The sequence below is a fragment of the Gymnodraco acuticeps genome, unplaced genomic scaffold, assembly GCF_902827175.1.
Source record: "Gymnodraco acuticeps unplaced genomic scaffold, fGymAcu1.1, whole genome shotgun sequence".
Classification (NCBI taxonomy): domain Eukaryota; kingdom Metazoa; phylum Chordata; class Actinopteri; order Perciformes; family Bathydraconidae; genus Gymnodraco; species Gymnodraco acuticeps.
The window spans coordinates 1,150,457-1,173,746 of record NW_022992313.1 but is presented as its reverse complement, the minus strand read 5'-3'; the positions used below and the strand labels follow the sequence as shown (position 1 = coordinate 1,173,746).

Here is a 23,290-nt window from a genome sequence, read left to right as displayed (position 1 = left end):
TTATATCCGTTAGCGTAGCTCGCTAGCACCAGAAGCTAACATCAACGATCTCCGGTACCGGTGCGCTATCTCTCTCTCGCTCACACACGCACACAAAATGGCTCGTTCCACACACACACACACACACACACACACACACACACACACACACACACACACACACACACACACACACACACACACACACCACACACACACACACACACACACACACACACACACACACACACACACACACACACACACACAGAGCCGAGCTTTAATGAAACACAGAGACCCAGACGTAATAGTACTGTATCATATTATTTTCGAATCAATAATTTTTCAAAATATGATTTTTTTTTTTTTTTTTTTTTTATTTTATAATCTTTTATTTTTTTTTAATAACCATTTTTCCTCCTGGTCTCTCGCGCCCCCCCCTGTCATGCCTCTGCGCCCCCCCTGGGGGGGCGCGCCCCCCACTTTGAGAACCACTGGTTTAGCCTGATGGATCCGATTCCATTCAGAAAACACGCATTTTAAAAGCTTTTCGCCTGCCGTCTTATCTGCAGACTTGTCAAAGCGTTAATGTATGGTTTTTACTAACCGTTATCAGTATGTAGTTACTTCGGCATCACTTTGAAACGTGTATTACAATTAAATCACGGTCAAATATGTTCATTTTGTTGTAGTTGGTATCTCCGGATTTACATGGAGATACGCCCCGCCCCCTCTCAGCGCCTCTTGTTTGAATGACAGGAGCAAACACAGCTGACAGCCGCGGTGAAACTCGAGCGATTAGAGCGATGCGAATATTGGGTGGTCTACCATAGTATTTACATGGAGATAAGCCCCTTAAAAACCATGAATTAATAAAGCATTAATTCTGTGTTTACTCGTGTCATTCAAACAACATGCTGGAGAGGGGGCGGGCCGTATCTCCATGTAAATCCTATCGGAATCGGATCGATCAGGCTAAACTAACCTGTAGCTGCTCCGTCCACACTCACAACAACGTCATGCAGACATAAATAAAGCAGCGACTGTATTCACCATGACGACAGACTGTGTTTTTTTATATGTTGAACTTTTGTCCAGTTTCTGAACAGATATGAGGAGCTGTGAGCTCTGAGTGTGTGCTAACAGCTAACGGCTGATGTGTTGGGCCAATCACGAAGCGTCATTTCTTGACTGGCAGCAAAAACAACCAATCACAGCAGTGCTTCTATGGCTGGCTCTGTCCAATCACAAACAAGAAGGGTTCTCCCTAAGGAATATCCTTTCCGTCCAATGTGAAATGCTGTGGTGTTTTGTGAAATGCTGTGGTGTCTTGCACTTCAGGGCCACCGTAATTTATAGATGTACTGTAATATAAAGTATCATTTATCTATAACAGAGCCAAGATCTCTGTATGACTTCAGTACACTTCTTAACTGATTTTAATAATAGGTGTAAACCAACAGTGCAGCACGTCCAGCTAGCTAGCGTCACTAACGTTACAAACTTATCCCTATTATTTAAACCAAAATGTACGTTTTATCGCCCCTTGGGTTTGCCGTGTGTGTTGTAGTTATTGTAAAGTCAGTTGAAACCCAATACTCACATTTATTAGCGATGCCTCCGCTTGCTGCTGCTTTTAAATCCACTCTGCTGGGGAGAGCGGACCGCCATTTCATTTGAAAATGTGTGGTGCTGTTGCTTTGGTCTGGATCTGTGAGCTAACCACACCCTTTTCATTTGAATATAAGAAATGGAAATGTAAAGAGCTGTGAAATAAATGTGGCATTATGAAATACAATTCCCATGAAATAAATAAATGTGTATTTAAATTTATATATATTTATTGCCTCGTTTATTTATTTCAAAATGTATTTCATAACCATATATATTTATTTCATAGGCATATTTAGTTAGGCCTATATATGTATTTATTTAATCATTTATGTATTTATTTCATTTTGGCTTAAATGGCATTCCATAGGTGTTGCTCTGCACTCTGTTCCTTTCTCTGTGCTGCTGCTGCTGTACAAAGGTCTCCATGCACACACTATTATGTGAAGCTACCGCACCAAAGGACACATGACTGCATGAGTCAGAGAAAGATGGAAATACAAGAACACATGTTTTCAGCACACTATTTCAACAAATGTGAGCAATATAAGAACTACACTAATAAAAGTCTTACAAACAGACTTTGACACAGGAATCCTACAAGATGAGTGCACAACGTGTGATAATAATGCAGGACCCACCTTTGCTGATATTGTGTTTTATTGTGTCATGAGGTGGAGGCAGATGCTTTTAATTTCATTTTATGAACAAGCATGGTATATAATAATAATAATACATGGGATTTATATAGTGCTTTTCCTAATGCTCAAAGACGCTTATATCACATGGATACATATCCCATACAGTAGCACAGCATTTCTAGCTAAAGCTACTTTGTAAGGTCTGTCCTTACAACTACACCAAGCTCAGCAAGAAATTAAATAGATTACATAAAAAAGATCATTTAATGTGTAAAACGGTTTGCAGCACACAATTGGTTAATGAATCTAAATACCTGTAGGATGGGTATCGAGAACTGGTACTAAGTCAGTACCGGTACCTGATGGTACCTGACAAACGGTGCTGCTATCGGCATTTGAATTACGCTACTTCCTTAGTTTAAACAATTCTGGTTGGTTGGGAACCCTCCCGTGTGACGTATCCGGTTTGAGTAGCACTGATTGGCCACTGTGAATGCCACTCGTCATCTCTCCTAACAGCGCTCTTATTATTGTGAGACTCCCGGGGGCAGACCATAGGGGCAGACGCAACATCTTGCTAGAAACAGCGTCTCAAGGCTTCTTAACATTTAACAACCTATTAATGATGCATACCCACTTAACGGGAAGAACTCAGCTAACAGACGATATTAACCATTTTACCTACAAGGAACAGAAGTCCAACACCAAGAGTCTAAATCAGGGGTTTTCAAAGTGTGGGAAGGTGAGCCTCCCCTCAGAGAACATAAGAACAGCCGGCCCCCCCTCCCAATTATTATTGCTATTATTATTATTATTATTATTATTGTTGTTGTTGTTGTTGCTATAATGCAGGGGTATTCAATTGCATTTCAAAGAGGTCCAGTAAGAGAAAAAGTCATTAAATGCTCTGTTTTCGCTGTCTACCTTTCTCTTTTTTGAGCACACCATTTGAAATTGCTCACTGACTGCACCGATTTGATTGACTGAGTAGCGTCACCACCTTAAAACATTAAACCTTTTTATCTTTATGTTCTAATTTTTTTTTTACATTTTCAACATCCTGGATGAATCCTTATATGCTCCCGGCAACACACTGAATGTCAACTTTGCCTCCTTATTACACTCACCCCTGGGAACGATGAGTCTGCGTCTTTGATGCGCACAGGCGGATGATGCGGGGATCAGAGTCCTGCATCGGGTCGGTTACCCGCGGGTGCATGCGGGTACTTTATAGTATTAAAAACTCCTCAGTGTTACGAGGGTATTGAAACACCCAATATTTATTATGCAATACTAAATATTGGGTGTTTCAATACCCTCGTAGCACATTGTTGCCCTGAGGCAACAAACCATTATTTAGCAATAATTTAGTATTGCATAAAAAATATATTTAAATAATAATAATTTAGTTTAATGTTTAAATCCTCAGACCTCTCTCCCACGGGACCGCGCATAATCATAACCTCTGCACCGCATCAATCTGCTGCTGTGCGCGCCACATTCGAGATGGCTGAGCTGAAGCTCTCTAGCGGAGAATACAGCATTTTCAATAACACTTCCTCAAGAGCGAAATCCAACGTCTGGGAGGCTTCTGGTGTGATCCTAGATGGAGGAAATAACCAACATCCCACGCTTTTTGAGACAAATATGCAACTGCGTGTGTTAATAATTGCATGTTTTCACTGCTCATATATAGCAAGCTGTTCGGGTTGGTTTGCGGAACTAATTGGCAATATGTGCGGGTGGCGGGGCGGGTTCGGTATTGCACGTCGCGGGTACGGGGCGAGAGCGGGTCTTTAAATCAGACCCGTGCAGGACTCTGGCGGGGATTCAATGTAGACAGGAATAAATGACGCAAAGTAGGCCTTACTTATTTGGACTATTTTGCGTTCATCTCCGGACAGCAGGTATTAATGTGGCAGTGCTTTCAGCATTAGCCATGCTAAGAGGCTGAAGTAGTGATTCAGTCACACTGAAGGGCCCTCAGAGAGGCCCCTATAGACTCAGTGACCAGCATTGGTATACACTGCCCTCTTGTCCCATATGTCACCTCTCCTGGTTAAAAAACCCCCCATCTACCACCTTTAACATAGCAACACATTCCTCCCCCTCTCTCTTCATCCACCCACCCATCCTGCCCCACACAATACCCGCTGAGATCTCCTCTTACACCCACTCCATCCCGGCTCCAGCATCGCGGCATGCATATATAGCCTAAATCCCTCTTGATAGTCACTCGTCTCTGCCAGTTACGGCACTGATCTTTGCCTCTCTTTCTCGCTGGATGGCTCTGAGCCTGCAGAAATGTTGGGCCCAGAATAGAAAGCAGCTACTTCTGCCTCAACCTCTGAATAAAGTAAATGGACCTGCCTGCGGAGTCTTTCTTTGTGATGCAGCTTTTTCTGTCATTTGTTAGTGAAGCTCTAGTTGCTGATGACCATCACTCTCTGCAGTTTATCTGGGTCGCTCTTTTTCCGTTGAAATCTGTTTAGCAGCCTCATTTGATCTGTGCTGTAATTAGGCAGAGGATACATTATGACAAGTATGTCCTTTAATTCTATGTTTTACCTAACATGCTGTCAATGGAAAAACATTTAATTGGTGGGCTGAGGAACGACCAGAAGTAAACACTTTGCCGGGGTTATTATGTGCTAACAATAATCGATAATGGGTCTGCTAATAATTAGCACCATTTCTTCTTCTGTTAATTGCATATTTGGGTCCTCACCTCGACGAGAACAACCGCTGTGATTTAGGACATAATCCCTGGTAAACCAGGCAACACCCAGACCAGAAAAACCCTGTGATCACATTACAACCGTGTCTCAAACATGCCCTGCTTTTTATAAACATCATGCTTAGTTGTAGAAGACTTGAAACAAGCAACTGGGACCTTAAACTTCAAAGGGTAATTCTTACTATAATGTTTCAAGTGTTCTACTAGACTTATGTTTTAACCAGTGGAGCCGCCCCCTGCTGAACTGCACGTTGCCACTTGGTTCTTGTTCATCTAAAGAACTGTATGACAAGTAAAAAGTGTAATCAATCTTTCAGCTGGCATTCTTTTTTAAACCTGAAACCTTCAAAACATCACTTTGCTAACCTTTTGTGCCACAGAATCTATTTATATGCATCCCCCGCTGGGCTGCTTAGCCAGATGTGGAAACATCCAGAGGACTTTATATGGCTGCTCAGATTCTTCTTTATTTCACAACCTGCTCTGAGACGATAAAGCCAGCAGGTAAACTATCTGTCATTACTTCCTCTTAGAGACTGATCATCTGTCAAAGCAGCTTTCCATCTTCCCTCTCATAACTCTCAAAAACAGAACCAACTAAGCTGTGACACAAAGTGGGGAACTTTTCATGTCCCGTCAAAAAGATGGGACTCTGGGAGAGCTGTGGGATGAGGATCATCCATCAAAACATTGTCAGGACAGAGAGCAGACCCAGTTACCAGAAACGAGCAGCACTAAAATATCCTTAAGAATAGCACCCACATGTCCTACAAATACATGCATATAGTACTTTTAGATGCTGACATTAAATCAAGTGGAAATGTAAATATATTTCTCAAACATGACATTCATAGATGAAAAAAGCTGAGGTTAATGAGGCACACATGTTCAATGCAGTTGGGACAAAGGCACATAGTTACAGTTCATGGATCATACTTGGTTAAAGTGAACTTAAAGGAAGTCTATGGGTAACCATAACTTAGTTTCAACCATGGATTGTATATGAGAAATAAAAGTATTCACATTTGAGGTCACCCATTATTGACCACAGTTTTTGAGGCTTGTAGTTTGACATGTTGGCCATAACCAAAATGAAAACCATGTGAAACGGTTCTTAGAACTCTCTAGACGCTGACGTCGGTATGTTAAACCCAACGCCTCATTTCCCCCTTGATGCTGTAGTCTGGTAGCACAAGAGATAATGGGTAAAGAAAAAACTAATCTGGTTTGATCTTCTGGGTATCAGACGGACCGACATACTAGAATACACCTGGGGGAATGGAATATAAGTCCTTTTCAGGCAGACGATTCTGATTGTCAACCCGGTTACGTGTCAGTGAAGGAGCAATACCAGAGCCCGGGAACTGGCTCCCCTAAATCAATGCAACCATTATTGATGTTACTTTTTCCACCAAGGTTTTTCCTGCTTTGACTTGTCAAACTGTATTTCTTGAAAATGATCTATTAGCCCACCTCTTGTACCTCCATTTTGAAAACAAAAACTAGGCAATAGGCCTTTTAAATTTATGTTAAATGGTGTTTGTGACTGCAGTAGTGAGCGTAACAACAGTCTAGTTATTGTACTGGAACCATCTGCTGGGACTGCATTGTTCTCCCTATTGAGTGGGAGGCTGAGGGCTGAGTGCAGGGATTGCAGTCAGAGCCAGCAGCCTTTTTGCTGAGTCAGATATAGCATTCAAGGTCACTGCCATATTTATTCACTCCATTCCATTAGCAATTGATTTCCAGTGCACCAGAAAATGTATACAACATTTAATACTTTGTCCCATCTGAACGATCTAAACTCTTTATAGACCATGTTAAAGGTAAAAATGTCTAAAATGTCACTAAGACAAGTTTCTTGACAAGCCGGAGCGGTTATACTGAATGAGTTAAAAATGTGGGTAGCACTTTACAATAAGACTACCCTTATAAAGGGTTTACGAATAGTTGTGTAATTCATTTATTAATTAGGTTGTGAACACTTTATAAATTATTAATAAGCTTTTATAAGACATGAGATAAACAGGGCAACTGTGACCGGTTGCTTGCCAAATAGTGAGCCCATGTATCTGTACTGCTCAGTCTTATATTGGCTACGTAGCTTACTTCATCTTCTTCATCAGCCAGCATCCTTGGTATCTGTTGTTCACCGAGTTGATTCTCCCCCTTCCATCTTGATGTTTCCTGGCATCTCTTATGACCATTTACTTTAGTTACTTTAGTTAGTTTTTAGTTACTAACATTTATAACTGCCAAAAGGGAGCCTTGTAAAGTGTAACACACATTCCCATTTATTAATGAGTTACAACCACTTCTGATTGGTAAAAGGCAGTCTTATTGTAAAGTAATATTTATAACTACTGAAAGGGTGCGTTGTTTTTAAGTTTAATACACATGTCCATTTATGAATGAGTTATAACATTCACGCTGACCTAATATACATTTTTCACAGAAATGCAAAGTAAGACGCAACAGAACCAAGCAAAACATTGTATTCACACGAGGAAAATTAGGACTCAAAGTAATGACTCTTTAGCATGACTGATACACATATTTAAATGTAAAAGCTTTTCTCAGACATAAATGAAAGACTTGGTAAGACATAATGGTACTCAGACTGGAAAGGCTTTGTGTATATCCTTGAACAAGCGTCCAAGCAGTCCATCAGGGTGAGCAGAGCCAAGCCAAGATGACCATTCAAGAACCTTGAGGTGTTCCTTCAACTAACTCTCTGTACGGTTTCCTCTCAGTCTACGGACATGTCCTTTGACGGTTGACCAAGCTCTTTCATTATGTTGGGTATGACTGCCAGTCTGGGGGTTCACCAACCACCTGCTGTGGTTTATGGTGTAGTGGTTGTACCCCATGTTACTCAGCACTCTCCTGTATGCTCTCCACTCATCACTCATAATGCTACTTCCTGACTTAACATGCCGTCCAATCAGAGGGACAAGGTGGCATCTTGATCGTTTCTCCACTAGTCTCCGCTTTTGTCTTTAACTCCCATCATTCCGAAGACCCATTTCTTCCTTCTCCAGGTATGTCCAAAGCGTCCACGTGCATACTAACACAAATAAATCATAACATCATCTTAGCTTACAACAAATTGAACACAAATTACAGTAAAAATTATTGCATATCATGTTTCAAAATGCCATACTTGTTTATTAGGTGCATTGTATAACATAAGTTAAGGATAATTATACAATAATGGTCCATATTGATTTAAAAAATAAATAAATGTATTCTCTTGTAGGGAATCCGTGTATCTACCGTCCAATTGTTTTTCTTTATTAAACACGTAAACGGAAGAGCGTTCGAGAGGCCTTTTTGCTTTTCACTTTACTAAATGGTCATGGTCTTTGGAGCGAGGGGCGGGGCGAAACTCACGGAAGTGATTGAAAACAAAAGCACTCGTTTGCTAAAATCACACTTTAAATTTAGACCAAGACACATATTGAGCCCAGAAAAAGAATCTTATTAAGGGCTGTAAATATAATAAGCCTGTGTCTAAAATGGACAACATTGTTAGGAGATTTAAACTATACAGCGGTTCTGCACTGCGGTCACTCAGCCGCCTCTCGAGTTTGTTTTTTCAAATCAGCTGCTCTTCATTCCTGCTATATTTGACGAGTAATATAAATATTTTTTACCACAAGTTCTTAAGGAAACTAACACTGTTGGACTCGGTTCTAGTTTGACTTCTACCAGAAATAAAATGAAGTACTTTTGCTGTGTACTTTGTGAGTAATCCTGTGTCAAAGTCCCCTCTATAGTACATAATGCATGTTTTTCTGCTATCTTTGATGAATGATACAAATATAATTTTACCATTAGTTCTTAATGAAATTGATACTGTTTGACTTTGTATTAGTTAGCCTACTACTTACAATACGTTGAAGTACTTTTACTGTGTATTTTTTTAGAAATACTCTGACAAAGTCCACTGCTGAGAACCAAATCAAGCCACTTCGGCTAAGTTTGATGAGGGAATTCTTTTTTGTTGCCATTAGTTCTTCGTGAGAATGATCCTGTTGGACTCGGTACTAGTGAAACTACCCCCACAAGTACTATGAAGTACTTACTGTGTACTGCAGTGGCGAGCCGTGACTTTTATACCTAGGCCCTCTGACCCCCACCCTTCCCTCGAGTTATTACGTCACAGCGTATACTTCAGCGGAATATCAAAACAACGGCCTGGGGTGCAAGACGCATCAATGAAAGCGACCCTCTACCACACAAAACAACACCTGTAGATAACCCAATTTGTGTTCTTTGAAATTGAAAAGGATATTGCATTGTGTTTGTTACTTTCGTTGCAGTTGTATGTCTTAAGTGTAATTTGGCATGCTTTTATTTTGAAGGCGAATTAACGCTGCTGACAGGAAGTTGTTGTTGCTATGGAAACAAGAAAAGTTTCACAGCGGGCGGAACTTGTCATAAAGTCCGCGATAATAACACCCACCCATATAGCGGGAAGATATGATTGGTCAATTGTACTGTCATTTGACATTACTCTCTCGGTCAGTTACTATAGCTGGCCCTCTGTGAATTCATAGCTGGACCGCCTGGACGTCCAACAGCTTCTCTCTTCACAGTAACTCGCAGAGACGAGCTTCTTTCATTTAACCCTTCACATTCCAACAGAAACTGGCAGATTCGAAGGATTTATTTCTTTGGAAATGTTATTTTAAATACAATTAAATCAAGTTATTTTGGTAAAACTAATGAAAAATATAACTAAAAAAATATATTAAAAAAAATATATATATTTTTAATGTTTTTAAATATTATTTTGTAGAATATCTTAGGCCCTCACAGAGGGCCTAGAGGGCCCTGACGGTTCGCCACTGGTGTACTGTTCCAGTACTCCTCTGTCAATGTCCCCTCCTGAGAACAAGAATGCATGTTTCTCTGCTATTTTGAATAAGTATTAAAAAACCTTTCTTCATGAGACTGATATTGTTGGACTGAGTATTTTAAGAGGATATGGTAGATTTGATATCAGCAATACTTCCAGTCAGTACTCCGGCAGCAGCATTTTACATCTCGGAAAGTTTTTAGAGTCTGGCTTAGATAGCTGGTCACAACTATCCTTCAGCAAAGTGACACACTCTGTCACTCTTGTTGGCCTCTTATGACAATGCTGCCTTTTAATATATGATTATTTCTCTGCTCCAGTTCATTCCTCTCAGATTCTTCCATCAGTCCCAGTCATTGCATGTCAGTCAATAGAGCTTCGAAAAATGTGTCCAATTCAACTAAATATGTTTTTGTGAGTGAAGGCCAGAGCTAAATGATAGATGGTTTGATTGTGTAATTACAAGGTGAGAGAAAATAAATCCACATCCTCCTACTGAACTTATTTGATTTCCTTTTCCATGTTATACTTATACTTACTTGTATTACAACATTTGCATGTTGAACTACATGCTGGATATCTTCCCCAGCCTCAAGGAAATACAATAAATGGGTTCATAATTGTTTTAATTATAAAAATGTATAAATTAATAATGTTGTATGCAAACATTTCAAATTTAAATATAAAATGAAAAAAAGTTTATTTATATACAATATATACGTTTTTCTGCCTAAAATAGTTGAAATTCAACATAAACTATATCAAACACCACATGCATGGCAATTAACCCATTTTTGCCCACTATTTAAATGGACTTTTGTTGAAGTTAACAATATTGGTATTATATAGATATATAGCATATCATTGATGCAGTCTTTCAGAACACAAAATAAAATACTGCAAATGAAGAATATTTGTAATGTTTTGCACAGATGCCTTAACTTAAATTTGAAAACACGTGGCAACTTTATTAATACAGCAGATGAAAAGATTTGTGGAAGGATACATTCTTCATGGGCTTCAATGGCTCTCTAGATAAAGGGTGTTTTATGGTTGCTTGTATAATCCTCAGATCGTGGTTTTTTTAAATAACTAGTGACATTTTAATAAATATTGCAAAAAAGGGCTACAAAAAAGGCATATATATATATAACCTGGCCGGCTTAGCCAGTGTGTCTTTTTTCAAGCACCACAAGATTCATAGTTTATAAAGTACAATTCTGGGCCATTGATTGTGTCATTTCTCCAAACACATACAGTAAAAATGCCTGTTTTGAATACTTAAAATGGTGCAGGAAAAGGACTTTACATTGGGTTATATTTAAAGACAGGACTATTTAGTTAAGAGAAGAGAAAAAAAGGAAAGAAAATTGTTATAATGGGTGATGACATGACATTGACATGACATTAATGACAGACATAATATGAGGTCCTTGGCAGTTGGCACTCAGACTTCAGAGGGGTCAGTTTGTCATCATCACCCTTACAGCATCAGGACAATATCATATGGAGTCAGACACTGGAAGTGTGCTGGCGGCGTTGACTGGGACTGATGGAAGGATGAGGCTGATGAGACTGAAGAATCTGCGAGGAACGAACTAGCGGCAGAGAAATAATTATATATTAAAAGACAGCAGCATCTGAAGGATATTTAGTGTGAATGCTGTTTACAGCATTCCACTATAGTACTTCAATTCTTTATTAGTGCGAATACATTATTAACTACATTATCTCATTTAGCTGTAGCTTTTATAAACAACAAAATACGTGTTGACCAGTCGTTGAACCAGGGACCCTGCGGTCATGAGTCAACTGCTTTCCAGCAGAGCCACAGCACACACACTAAAGCTCCCTGAAAACACTGGAACATATTTATTCCTGTATTTATTCTTTTACAGCATTCCACTATAGTACTTCAAACCCTAAAGGCCACGCCCTTGATACATCTGCCTATACCGTTATAGAATATCACCAGTTGTTCGGCCCACATCTTATTCGGTAATACCAGCACAACAAACACAGCCGAGTTCAAGTTATGTTCCCCGGATGAGCTGAGCAGGCTGAGTCCTTGTAGCTAGTGATATTACGTATTGCGCCGAGGCTTTGGAGCGTGTGTCGAGTAATCCCGAAACTTTTTGTGAAGCATGTATCGAGGCTTGTATCGTTTTGTGCCTATGACGTCATCGATGACAAAGAAAGCCTCGCTGCCTGTCGATACCACGTGACTGCTTCACGAAGCGATTCAGATCGGTTGAACCGTTGAACCACAACGCTCATACCCATGGATGTATAATAAGAACCATATTACCCCTCCTGTACCCGGGCCCGGTGACACGATGGAATCAAGAGAGCTCAGACCCTCACTCATATAGAGGTCGGAACATGTCATAAGTATAAATGGATACAAGCATAAATAAATGTAGGAATAAAAACATGAATAAATAAATGAATAAATACAGGAATAAATATGTTCCAGTGTTTTCAGGGAGCTTTAGTGTGTGGCTCAGCTGGAAAGCAGTTGACTCCTGACTGCAGGGTCCCTGGTTCAACGACTGGTCAACACATATATTGTTACAGCTAAATTAGATAATGTAGTTAATAATGTATTCTTTGATAGGGTTTAGCCTTTCTCAGGCTACAACATGGTTACGTTTACGAATATTATTAAGGAATACAAATCCCTCTTTGCAATGTTTACTAGCCTCCTTAGGCTTTTCAATCACAATCATTAAACTGGAATAAAACAATATTGTTAACATGAAAATATGATTTAATGTTTGTTGTTTAGAGTTATTCAAAGGCTTTACTCATTGGGAACTCGGTATGAGATAGAGCGTGAAGATGTCACGATTTCGTCCCTTAAAACGTGACAGTTACACGGTATTGTTAACCCATGTTAACCAGTGGAGAAATAACCGAAAATGCAAAGCAAATGCTACCCCGACGGTCGGTTGTTATTGTCAATATTAATATAATAATGATTTATTTTTTAACACTCGATTACGCCAGTTTTGTTGTTGCCCCAGCTGGTCGACACCTCTTTTAGCAGAAACAAAGGCTACATTAATGTATTAAATCGATGTTAATGCGTGTGGATGTGGAATTAACGGACGTGACGTGGTGCGATTGCGTTGCCAGGCAACAGCTTCGGTTCATGTTAATTTACAAACTCTTCAACTACAACCGTAGTTATATTTAAAAACATGTTAGAAGGCCTCACGAAATACTTTAATGCAAATAAAATGTAAATGTGAAGGAATGTGTGTATAACAAAATACATCCGTCATAAACGAAACCGGAAACAGACGTAGGCAAGATCCTCAGCTCAATGATTGGATGGTTTAGCTGCAATGCATGCTGGGGTTTGGTGTTTATGTGATGTGAAATCCGAAAACATTTAAAAAAAAAAAAATAATACTTTATTCCGAGTGTGCTTGCTTTTCTCTTTGAAAGTCATCACATAACGGCATTGTAATACACGGTTCGGCTGCATTAAATATTACATATCTGCCGTAGTTCTTTATTTATAGAGCCCTGATTAGAAGACTTCTAGACAAACATAGTTAATACACTGCCTCCGACTCCCTTTCATCGGCACTACACTGGTGACCCTGACGTTTTCGAGAAACGAAGACTCAATGAACATGGAAGACTCAATGAACATGGCTGATCGCGATGTTTTTGTAAAGCTGCCGGAGTTTTGGGAGCATGCCGCCGCGGCATGGTTCGCACACGTGGAGGCACACTTTGCCTGCCGACAAGTCCGTGACGGGGATTTGAAATATTTCCACGTGGTAGCAGCGATGGGAAGCTCTGTATGTTCTGTAAGCTCTGGACATTTTTGTCCCGAATGACTAATGTGTGAGTTTTTTTGTTTAATCTGATTTTGTGCAAAAACTAATAATGCAAACAAATCAATTTTGTTGCTAATCTTTGACATATCCAAGACTGTGATAAAAAAAAAGAGCCAGTCCCCAGATATGTATTTTATGGAAAATAACTAATTTTCTCTGTTTTCATCATGAAAAGAAACAGCGGTTTCATGTATTCAAAATGGCATCTAAAGGGTTACAATCCTGAAAATGATTACATTCTTGGTATTTTCTATTAGGGCGGAAGTTGCTTTAAAGATTGAACCCAAAAATGTTGTGAAAAAAACCTTTTAATATATTGTTTTTATCAAAGTCTTTTGCAGTGGACATTTTTGTCTCGAATGGTCAATAAGCGTAGTCGATTTGTTACATAGTGAATTAAAGACCGATTTGAAGAATTGAAATTGGAATTCCAAAATAGATCAAGAAAATAGCCGTGTTACAAAAAATCAGGCCATTCGCACCAACACAACCAAAGTTACTGTATTGCAAAATGAAAAGTGAAAAATGACCCATATGGACAAAAACGTCCAGAGTGATACCGGAGGGCTAGGCAAGGAAACATTTGATAGAAGTCAAATGACAACAACAACCTTTACTTCAGGATGTCTTCTGAGGGGTAAGTCGATCTAGTCAAGGGGTACATTTAAGAAACTGTCTAGTTAAAGGTGGGGTAGGTAATTTTGGAGAAACCAGCTCGAGTGCGCGAGAATTTGAAAATACACAGCCGGAAGAAATCTGCCACTTCCTTACAGAGCCCCTCCTCCAACACACACGAACGCGCACATGACCAATGAGGGCACGAGATAAGTTTGTGCACAGATGGAAGGCTGACAGGCAGGTAGGGCATCCAGTTACTTTAGCCGGGCCGGCTCAGATGATTGGTCGTGCTTTTTACAGCACGGCTTCCACAGATGAATTTTTTTAATGTATTTTTTGTCAAAGCACTTCAGATATTCATTGCTATCGGGATGTTAAGAGCATTCCATGGAATATAACAACAAGTGTATCTCGAGCCGGTTTCTAAAACTTACCTACCCCACCTTTAAGTCCTTCATGCTAATCTTTAGCTAAATGATTCAGACTGTTTTACACCTTGGTAAATAACTAGGCGGCTGTGGCTCAGTGGATAGAGTGCTGGACTTCGAATCAGGGGGTAGCAAGTTCGAGTCCCACTGCAGTGAGCATGTCGTTGTGTCTCTGTGCAAGACACTTCACCCCGAATTGTTCCTGTGGGGATTGTCCACAGTACTGAATCGCTTTGGAAAAAAGCGTCTAACAAATTACATGTAATGTAACCAACATGTATGATACATATTTTCAGAGCTGGATACTCTGACATAACATTATACCTGACATGTTGAAAATGTACTTTGACGAGCAAAACATGGTTCATTGGGAAAAAAACTGATTTACCATGTGCTTCTGACCATCACAGCAACATAGTAATGATGGGTGCTTCCTAAATGTATGGTCACATGACAGCAAATGTGCACAGTTCCCTGGATAAAGGGGGTGGGTCAACTTACTCACTGGCTCATCTTACCCCACTCTCCCCTACCCTAATACTAATACTAAAGCTGCTGTGGTGTTTTAACTCCTGGGAATGACTTGGCTGACGCGCTTAACTGTGTTGATACTATACCGTTTGTTGTTGTTTCAATAATGACTTGGTAGACTTGATATCAGGAACAGAATAATACATTATATGTATTGTATTGCATTGTGAATGTAAAGTCCATTCCTATTCAATAACAAACAATCTTTGTGGTACACATGTACTCGTGCTGCAGCGATCAAAAACCATTTTCCCAAAGGATTGCTGTGAAAGTGTCACTAGGTCTGCTGTATGTAGCACTTTCACAACCTTACCCTCTTTCTGTGATGCAGGTGCTCAAGGGATGCAAGAAACTGGCCATTACAGTGTGTTCCATGGGTCGGATCCCTGGGGGCTACATCACCAACCATGTGTACAGCTGGGTGGACCCTGAGGGCCGGAGCATGTCCCCGCCCCCCGACAGCCACGAGGCCAACCAGAGGCCAAGACAGGGCATGGAAGAGAGGATGGTAAGAACAATGTGGGCATGTGTGTGATGCTGGTACGAGAGAGGAAGCATCGAAGACACTTGTATTGGTGTGAGGCATTGGCAATTTAAAATGAATTAAAAAAAACACTAGAGTATGTCACTGAATAAACTGTGTCCAGCTAAATTGACTTGCTCTATATAAGTGTTTTGAGTGTTTTTTTTATTATAACAAGGTTAAAATATTACCTTAATGCTTACTTGCTGTGAATTGTTATTTAATATTAAAATAGTAATCGTTAAGCACACAGGAATTACAAACCCCCCGTGGTGTACAACGTCAATTAAAACAAAATACAATAAATGCAAATCCTTTTCGATCCATATTCAATTGAATACACTACAAAGACAAGTTATGTAATGTTCCATCTGATAAACTTTATGTTTTTTTGCAAATATTCAATTATTTTGAATGTGATGCCTGCAACACATTCCAGAAAAGCTGGGACAGGGTCATGTTTACCACTGTGTTACATCACCTTCCCTCCAACAACACTTTCAATGGAGACAGGTCTGGAGTGCAGGCAGGCCGGTCTGGTACCCCCACTCTTTCTCTTGGCATTGTCTTGCTGAAATAAGCAGGGATGTCCCTGAAAACGTTTATGTACCTTTCAGCATTAATGGTGCCTTCACAGATGTACAAGTTGCCATGGGCACTAACACCTAGGGATGGGTACTGAGCCCGGTATTAAACGGGCCCCGGGGCTGAATTATTAAAGACCGTGGTACCGTTAAGCTCCGACGTTATCGGTCTTTTTATCGGTACTGGCGACATGTACAAAATATACGTCATATGTATTATTGCTACATAAACATCATATTGCAGTTTTAGTTTCGCCAACTCCGTTTCTAATACGCAAAAAGACTGCAAAATGCGTCTATGATGTATTTTCGATCTTTCCAATCCAGGCGAGATCTCTCTCCCCCGTCTGTGTGCGACGGGGCGGGGCAGTTTACACACACGCAGCTGCTACATGCAGCAACACACACACGGTGGAGATAGCGGAGAGAACTAAGCGCTCCGAAGTGTGGTTAAACTTTACCCGTCTCGATGTGGACAATGCTCGTTACCAAAAGTGCAATAAGAGTTTTCGACTGTCTTTCTAGCAGCTCTGTAGCCCCATCCACGAGTAACGTTTCCACGTCAGGTGTTCTGTATGCTAGCAGCAACACACAGAGTTAACTAAAATCAGGGGTTCCCAACCCCCGGTCCGCGGCCCGGTACCGGGCCGCGGAGGTGTTACTGCCGGGCCGCGAAATAGCTGAGAGTTTATCGTAATATTTGCAGAATTATAAATATATAAAAATATTTTATCATAAGATTTTTTTCAAAAAGTGTTTAATTTTCGCACCTATACCAGTCATATTATTTCATCCAGTAGCCTAGTTAATCTTTCACCAGATAACCGTTGAAAATGGCTTTTATGATGTTCCGAGGGATTCGGCAGCTCATGGTCTCAGCCACTTGTGCGGACGAGGAAGTTACCGGTGCGCCAAGTAGGAAGAGGAGCGTACAGGAGACAACCGTTTGATTGCAGACTGTTATGTTTATGTGGGGAAATGGCAGTGAATACATTATTTGAGATATATTTCAATCTCGGACTTCATTTTAAGGATATGTCGGCCAGGGGTGTAGAGCTATTTGTTTAAGCACCGGATTGGCAAAACAGGAGAGTAAACCAGCATGCCTTGATCTATGAATTCATGTCCGGGACTCTCACGGTATCAGCTGCCCGCAGCTGTTTTATAGAAGGAAAACCTCCTTCACTTCATGAAATGGCTGCAACATCAGGAGGCAGCGGGACGTGTAACTCCGCCTCTGAGAAGTGCAGCACCAGCGCGCCGAGAGCTGTGCCTTTTTACGCACCGCCTTCGCTGTGTTTACCTTCTTCAGAACAGCTTAAGAGTGACTGCAGGCTGCTACGTGTTAACCACACACACCTCTACACACATCTCTACACACATCGAACTGCCCGATTACTCCCCTTTTTATTAGTTTTATGAAGGAGATGTCCGGTCACCAAGGCGCATGATGTGTGTGTGTGTGTGTGTGTGTGTGTGTGTGTGTGCTCTGCTCTGCTCAGCTCTGTGTTTGTCCGACACCGGCATTTGTTTTCAAATGACCATGAACAGTAATTTACACACATCTGACTAACTCCATAGGTAGCCTATATGCGGGTGTTCCCAAAATAAATTAGTTTAATCTTAATCTCGATGTAGTGCTAAATGCCGTCGGACGTGCACCGGAACGAAAGTCACTATCATAATATCTTCTGAAAACAAATGCCAGTGTCACACACACACACACACACACACACACACCACACACACACACACACACACACACACACACACACACACACACACACACACACACACACACACACACACACACACACACACACACACACACACACACACACACACACACACACACCTCCTTCATAATGTGCCTTCTCCTCGTTTTCCCATCACAGGATTATCCGCAAATCATACAAACAAAACCAAAACGTTGATTTATCTGTTTTCCCGTTTTGGTTTTAAAAACTGAATAACGTAGTTTTTTTGGTTTTCCGTTTTTCCGAAAAACCAAAAAACGACACCGGTTATTTTTTAAATGTTGTTGATATGTTTTGGATGCATATTGTTCTAGTATTTGTTCAGGCTGTTACATACACTTAGCCTCTGTCTAACCCTGCTGGTGGTGAGTAAATATTAAAATCAGTTAAAATTGACAACCGGTCCGCGATTTTTTTTTTTATGTATCTGCCGGTCCTTGGCACAATAAAGGTTTGGAACCCCTGAACTAAATGATACAAACATGGGTTAATGATTAGAGGTAATTGAGTTATTTATTTTGTGAAAGTTTCAGCTATTCTGTTTACAGTTCTGTCATCACATTATTTAATGTGATTTGTTAAAATATTGTTGTTTCTTTTGATGTGAAATATTATTTATTTAATTTAAATAAAAAGCAATGTTAGTTTTGTTCACAATTGGTTTAGTTAGTTTACCTTGTTTTTTCTCTCCAAAAGAACCGATAAAAGTACCGTTAAAGGACCGGATCGATAAGCGGTATCGATAAAAGTAGTTGTACTGTTAAAACCTTAACGATACCCATCCCTACTAACACCCCCCCATACCATCACAGATGCTGGCTTCTGAACTTTGCGCTGATAACAATCTGGATGGTCCTTTTCCTCTTTACCCCGGAGGACACGACGTCCATGAAAAACAATTAGGAATGTGGACTCATCAGACCACAGCACACTTCTCCACTCTGTGTCAGTCCATCTCCGATGAGCTCAGCCCAGAGGACCCAGAGGAGTTTCTGGGTGTTGTTGATATATGGCTTTGGTAGAGTGTTAACCTGACGAACTGTGTTCACTGACAATGGTTTTCTGAAGTGTTCCTGAGCCCACGTGGTAATATCCTTTACAGAATTAGGTCAGGTTTTAATGCAGTGCTGCCTGAGGGGTCGAAGGTCACGGGCATTCAATGTTGCTTTCCGGCCTTAAGTGCAGGGATTTCTCCAAATTCTCTGAATCTTGAGGACATTATGGACTGTAGATGATGAAATCCCTGGCAATTGTATGTTGATTAAACGTTGGTCATAAACTGTTGGACTATTTGCTCACGCAGTTGTGTAGTCTCAACAGAGGCTCCACATTTTTTTTTCTCATACTGATATTCTGAACAATCTGTGCTATTGTATTAGCTGTAAAGTGTCTCTACTGTAGGCTATTTTTATTATATGTACAGCACTTTGGCTCGACCAACAATAGTTTATAAATGTGCTATATAAATAAAACTTGATTTGATTTGATTGAAATACAGGCCTCGACCCTCATTGTCTCTCTCTTTGTTCCAGGAGCCATCCAGACCCAGTTTGGTTCGTCACTCGCCTGCCACACACACACACACACACACACACACACACACACACACACACACACACACACACACACACACACACACACACACACGCACACGCTCACACTCACACTCACACACACGTCACTTCACAGGTCCTCCCTGTCCTCCCGACGTGTGCTTCTCCCCTCCGGATGTTTTTAGACCCCCTCTCTGCGGTGATGGCAAACCAGAAGTTCCACCCTATTTTATATTTTATATATATACATTATCTAAGGGGATTGTTTTTTAAATCAACTATCTAATTATTTATTGATCAATGTATTATTTATTTATATTGTAGTATTTATCTGTGTATTATTTATTCTTTATACATATTTCCTATCCTTATTTTATAAATCCTCCTCATCTGGACTCCTTTATGATTTTTAAATGCATGGGTTTCTTTGTTTATTATTATTATTACTACCATTTTATATGTTTCTTATATTTTATATATTATTATTTAAATTTGACATGTCACAGTTTATTTTATGTTTGCACTGTATTGCATGTTTTCCTATTTCATTAGGTTCCAAATGAGGAGATTATATATTTTATAATTTTTTTACATGTTATCAATCCCCCGTTTCCTATTTAAACATTGTTTATATTATTTTATTTATATTTTAGTTATTACTTTCCATTTTATGTTAAGTGGATATTTAAATCAGCCAGCCCACTTACCAGGTCTTTTATTTGTAAACATCATCCGAGGCGTGTCCCATGTCTCACCTGCACCACCTCTCTAGACCTCGGCCTGGGTTTTAAACGCTTTTAGGGACACTTGGTTGACTTTATTTTATTCTCGGACACTCCATCGGGGGTGACCCCCTCGGGGGGGCAGGAGTACAGGTTTTAACCCCGCCGCATAGGCTCTGTGCTGCATCCGCTGCTCTCTTTTATCCCTTTTATTGCACTTTCTTATACATTTTTCACACAGACCAAACAGGGCTTTTATAAACTTGTATTGGTTTTACTACAGGAGTTTTTTAAAAGGTTTTTAAACACAAAATATTGACCCGAGAGCCCGTGCACCACGCTTCCCCAAAACCCTAACCCCAACCAAGTCTTCACCCTAAAATTAAAGATTCCCCTCATGGGGACTTCCCTTATGTCCCCATAAGGGACGCGAGTCCCCACACTTGACTATGTGTAAACAGATGTAGGTCCCCACAATGATAGGAATGCTAGGTCACACACACACACACACCGAGCCCTTACCTTGATATTATGTTGTCACTTTATAACAGGTAAGTGGTTAGGGTTAGGTTTAGCATTCCCTGAGCCAGTTTGTGACAGTGTTTTCTGAGCATTCGTCAACTTTCCTAGTTTTTTGTTGACCCTGTCCCACCTTTTTTGGAACGTGTTGCAGGCGTCAAATTCAAAATGAGTGAACATTTGCAAAAAGCAGTTAATCAGTTTGAACATTACATATCTTGTCTTTGTAGTGTACTCATTTCATTTCATTTCAAACCTTTATGTATCCAGATTGGTCCCATTGAGATCATAGATCAATTGAATATAGGTCAGAAAGGATTTGCAAATCATTGTATTCTGTTTTTATTTACGTTTTTCACAACCTCCCAACCTCATTGGAATTACGGTTTGTACAATTCACACTTTTAATGCAGCAGCAAAATGGGTAAAACTTAAAATGAAGAAAAATCGAAGAATATAATATTTAAACACTCAATTGAATTAAACTGCAGTGGTAAGTCAAGGATGCATAATCCGTTCCCTTAGCATTAATGCGCTAACATTAAGAAGTATAGCAAAATGCAGTGAGCATTGAGTTGAGTGGGAAACACAGGACACTTCTCACCATCAATGATATTCTGTTGTTGGATATAAGCCATCAGCCTGCATGTTTGGTGAATTGAAGAGTCTGTTATTATTTGGTACAGCAAATGCTAAATGGTTAATGACTGTTTATTTATATAGCGCTTTATCCAGACTCATTTATATAGCGCTTTAACGACCCCTCAAAGTGCTTTATGATTATAAGCCATCATTCAAACCTCATTCATACAGGGCAGTTTGCCACATCTCGAGGAAGCTAACATTCACACACCATTTTTTTTTTATTGCTTTTTATTAATTCTACCGTGTTGTGTAATGTTTATTTATACTGTTCATGCTCACTACTTGTAGCACTTCGGGATTTGAAATCAAATATGAAGTGCTTTATAAATGGAACCCATTATTATTATTATTATTACCTTTGGCCGATCCATCAGCAGCAACTCGGGGTTAGTTATCTTGCCCAAGGACACATCGAAATGTTGACTGCAGGGGCTGGGACTGAACCCAAAACCTTCTGATTTAAAGAGGACCGCACTACCCCAATGCCACAGTCGCCCCATGATTACATTTCTAATTAGCCAGCTTGCTAACAATGGTGATTATCCTTTCAGGAGATCGAAGGCAACAGGAACAACACAAGCACAATGATCCAACAATGACTAGGACAGAGAGCTAACATTGGAAAGTGTAGCTTCACAGGAGAGGAGAAGGAGACTGGCAGAGCTGCTCTGGATGAGGGAGGAGGATCTCAGCCACACTCAGCTGACTGGACATGCTCTCTGGTGGCTGAATGCCGTGGCAGGACCACCAACAGACACTGGATCATGCAGGGTCAGTCGCATCTGAGCAGGGGGAACAGAACTCTGCCTCAGCCAAGCAGGGGGGAGTGTCGACAAATCGACGACTGGACAAGGGAAAAATAATTACCCGGAACGTAGTTGACAGAAGGCAATCAATCAATCATCAATCAATGTTTATTTATATAGCCCAATATCACAAATGTTACATTTGTATCAGTGGTCTTCACAGTTTGTACAGAATATCAGTATGACAATACGACATACAAGGGAACAGTTCTCATGGCTGGCTAGGATGTGTTGCCATGAAGCCTGAGAGTCTTGCAGGAGCAATCGAAGACCTACTAAGGCCAAGTGAGTTCACAGGAATGTTTCAGGGCCAGAGTCATCTCAGGACAGGAGTGATGCAGACTAGTTGGGGACGGACACAACTAAAAAGACCGGGACAGACAATAGAAACTGGCAGGAGAACAGAAAAACTGATTACCTGGAACTACCGTCAAGGCTCAATCAGAGGAGGTGTGTACGTGCACTGGGAGTAGGGACGGACTAACAATTATAATGGAGAGGAGGTGTGTTTATGAAAAAAGGCAACATGGGAACACCAACTGAAAAACATACAAAGCGCTAACAACAGACATGACACAGGGTGAGAATACTTTAAAAAATATAACAGGAAACAGACCAACCCATAAACTACAACCAAGCCACCAATTGAAGACTTCAAATTGGAGACACAGCAACTTCTTTTGAGGCGGAAGGAAAATGTACTATTTGCTTGGCATGTTGTTATATCTGTAATATTACAAACATATTATCATTTAGGATGATATTATTGGTAATGTTCTTCCCGCTGATGTCTGTCAGAAGTCAGTTCAGTACTGTAGTAATATTCTCATTGTGACATTTGGTGTTGTGACATTTATGGAAGACCGGGTCATCCTACATCAGTGACCCAGCACAGGCCTCGTTCTCTGGCTGCTCCCC

At 40.4% G+C, this 23,290-nt stretch overlaps 1 protein-coding gene across 3 annotated transcripts in view; it reads left to right on the top strand.

Annotated features, from left to right (window-relative positions):
- Positions 1-23,290, top strand: part of whrnb (whirlin b) — a 167,500-nt gene that overhangs the window by 44,858 nt on the left and 99,352 nt on the right. For all 3 annotated transcript variants that reach the window (XM_034208317.1, XM_034208316.1, XM_034208314.1), the window contains exon 2: positions 15,595-15,771. In XM_034208317.1, coding sequence (XP_034064208.1) covers positions 15,595-15,771 — 177 coding nt within the window. The remainder of the gene's footprint in view (positions 1-15,594; positions 15,772-23,290) is intronic.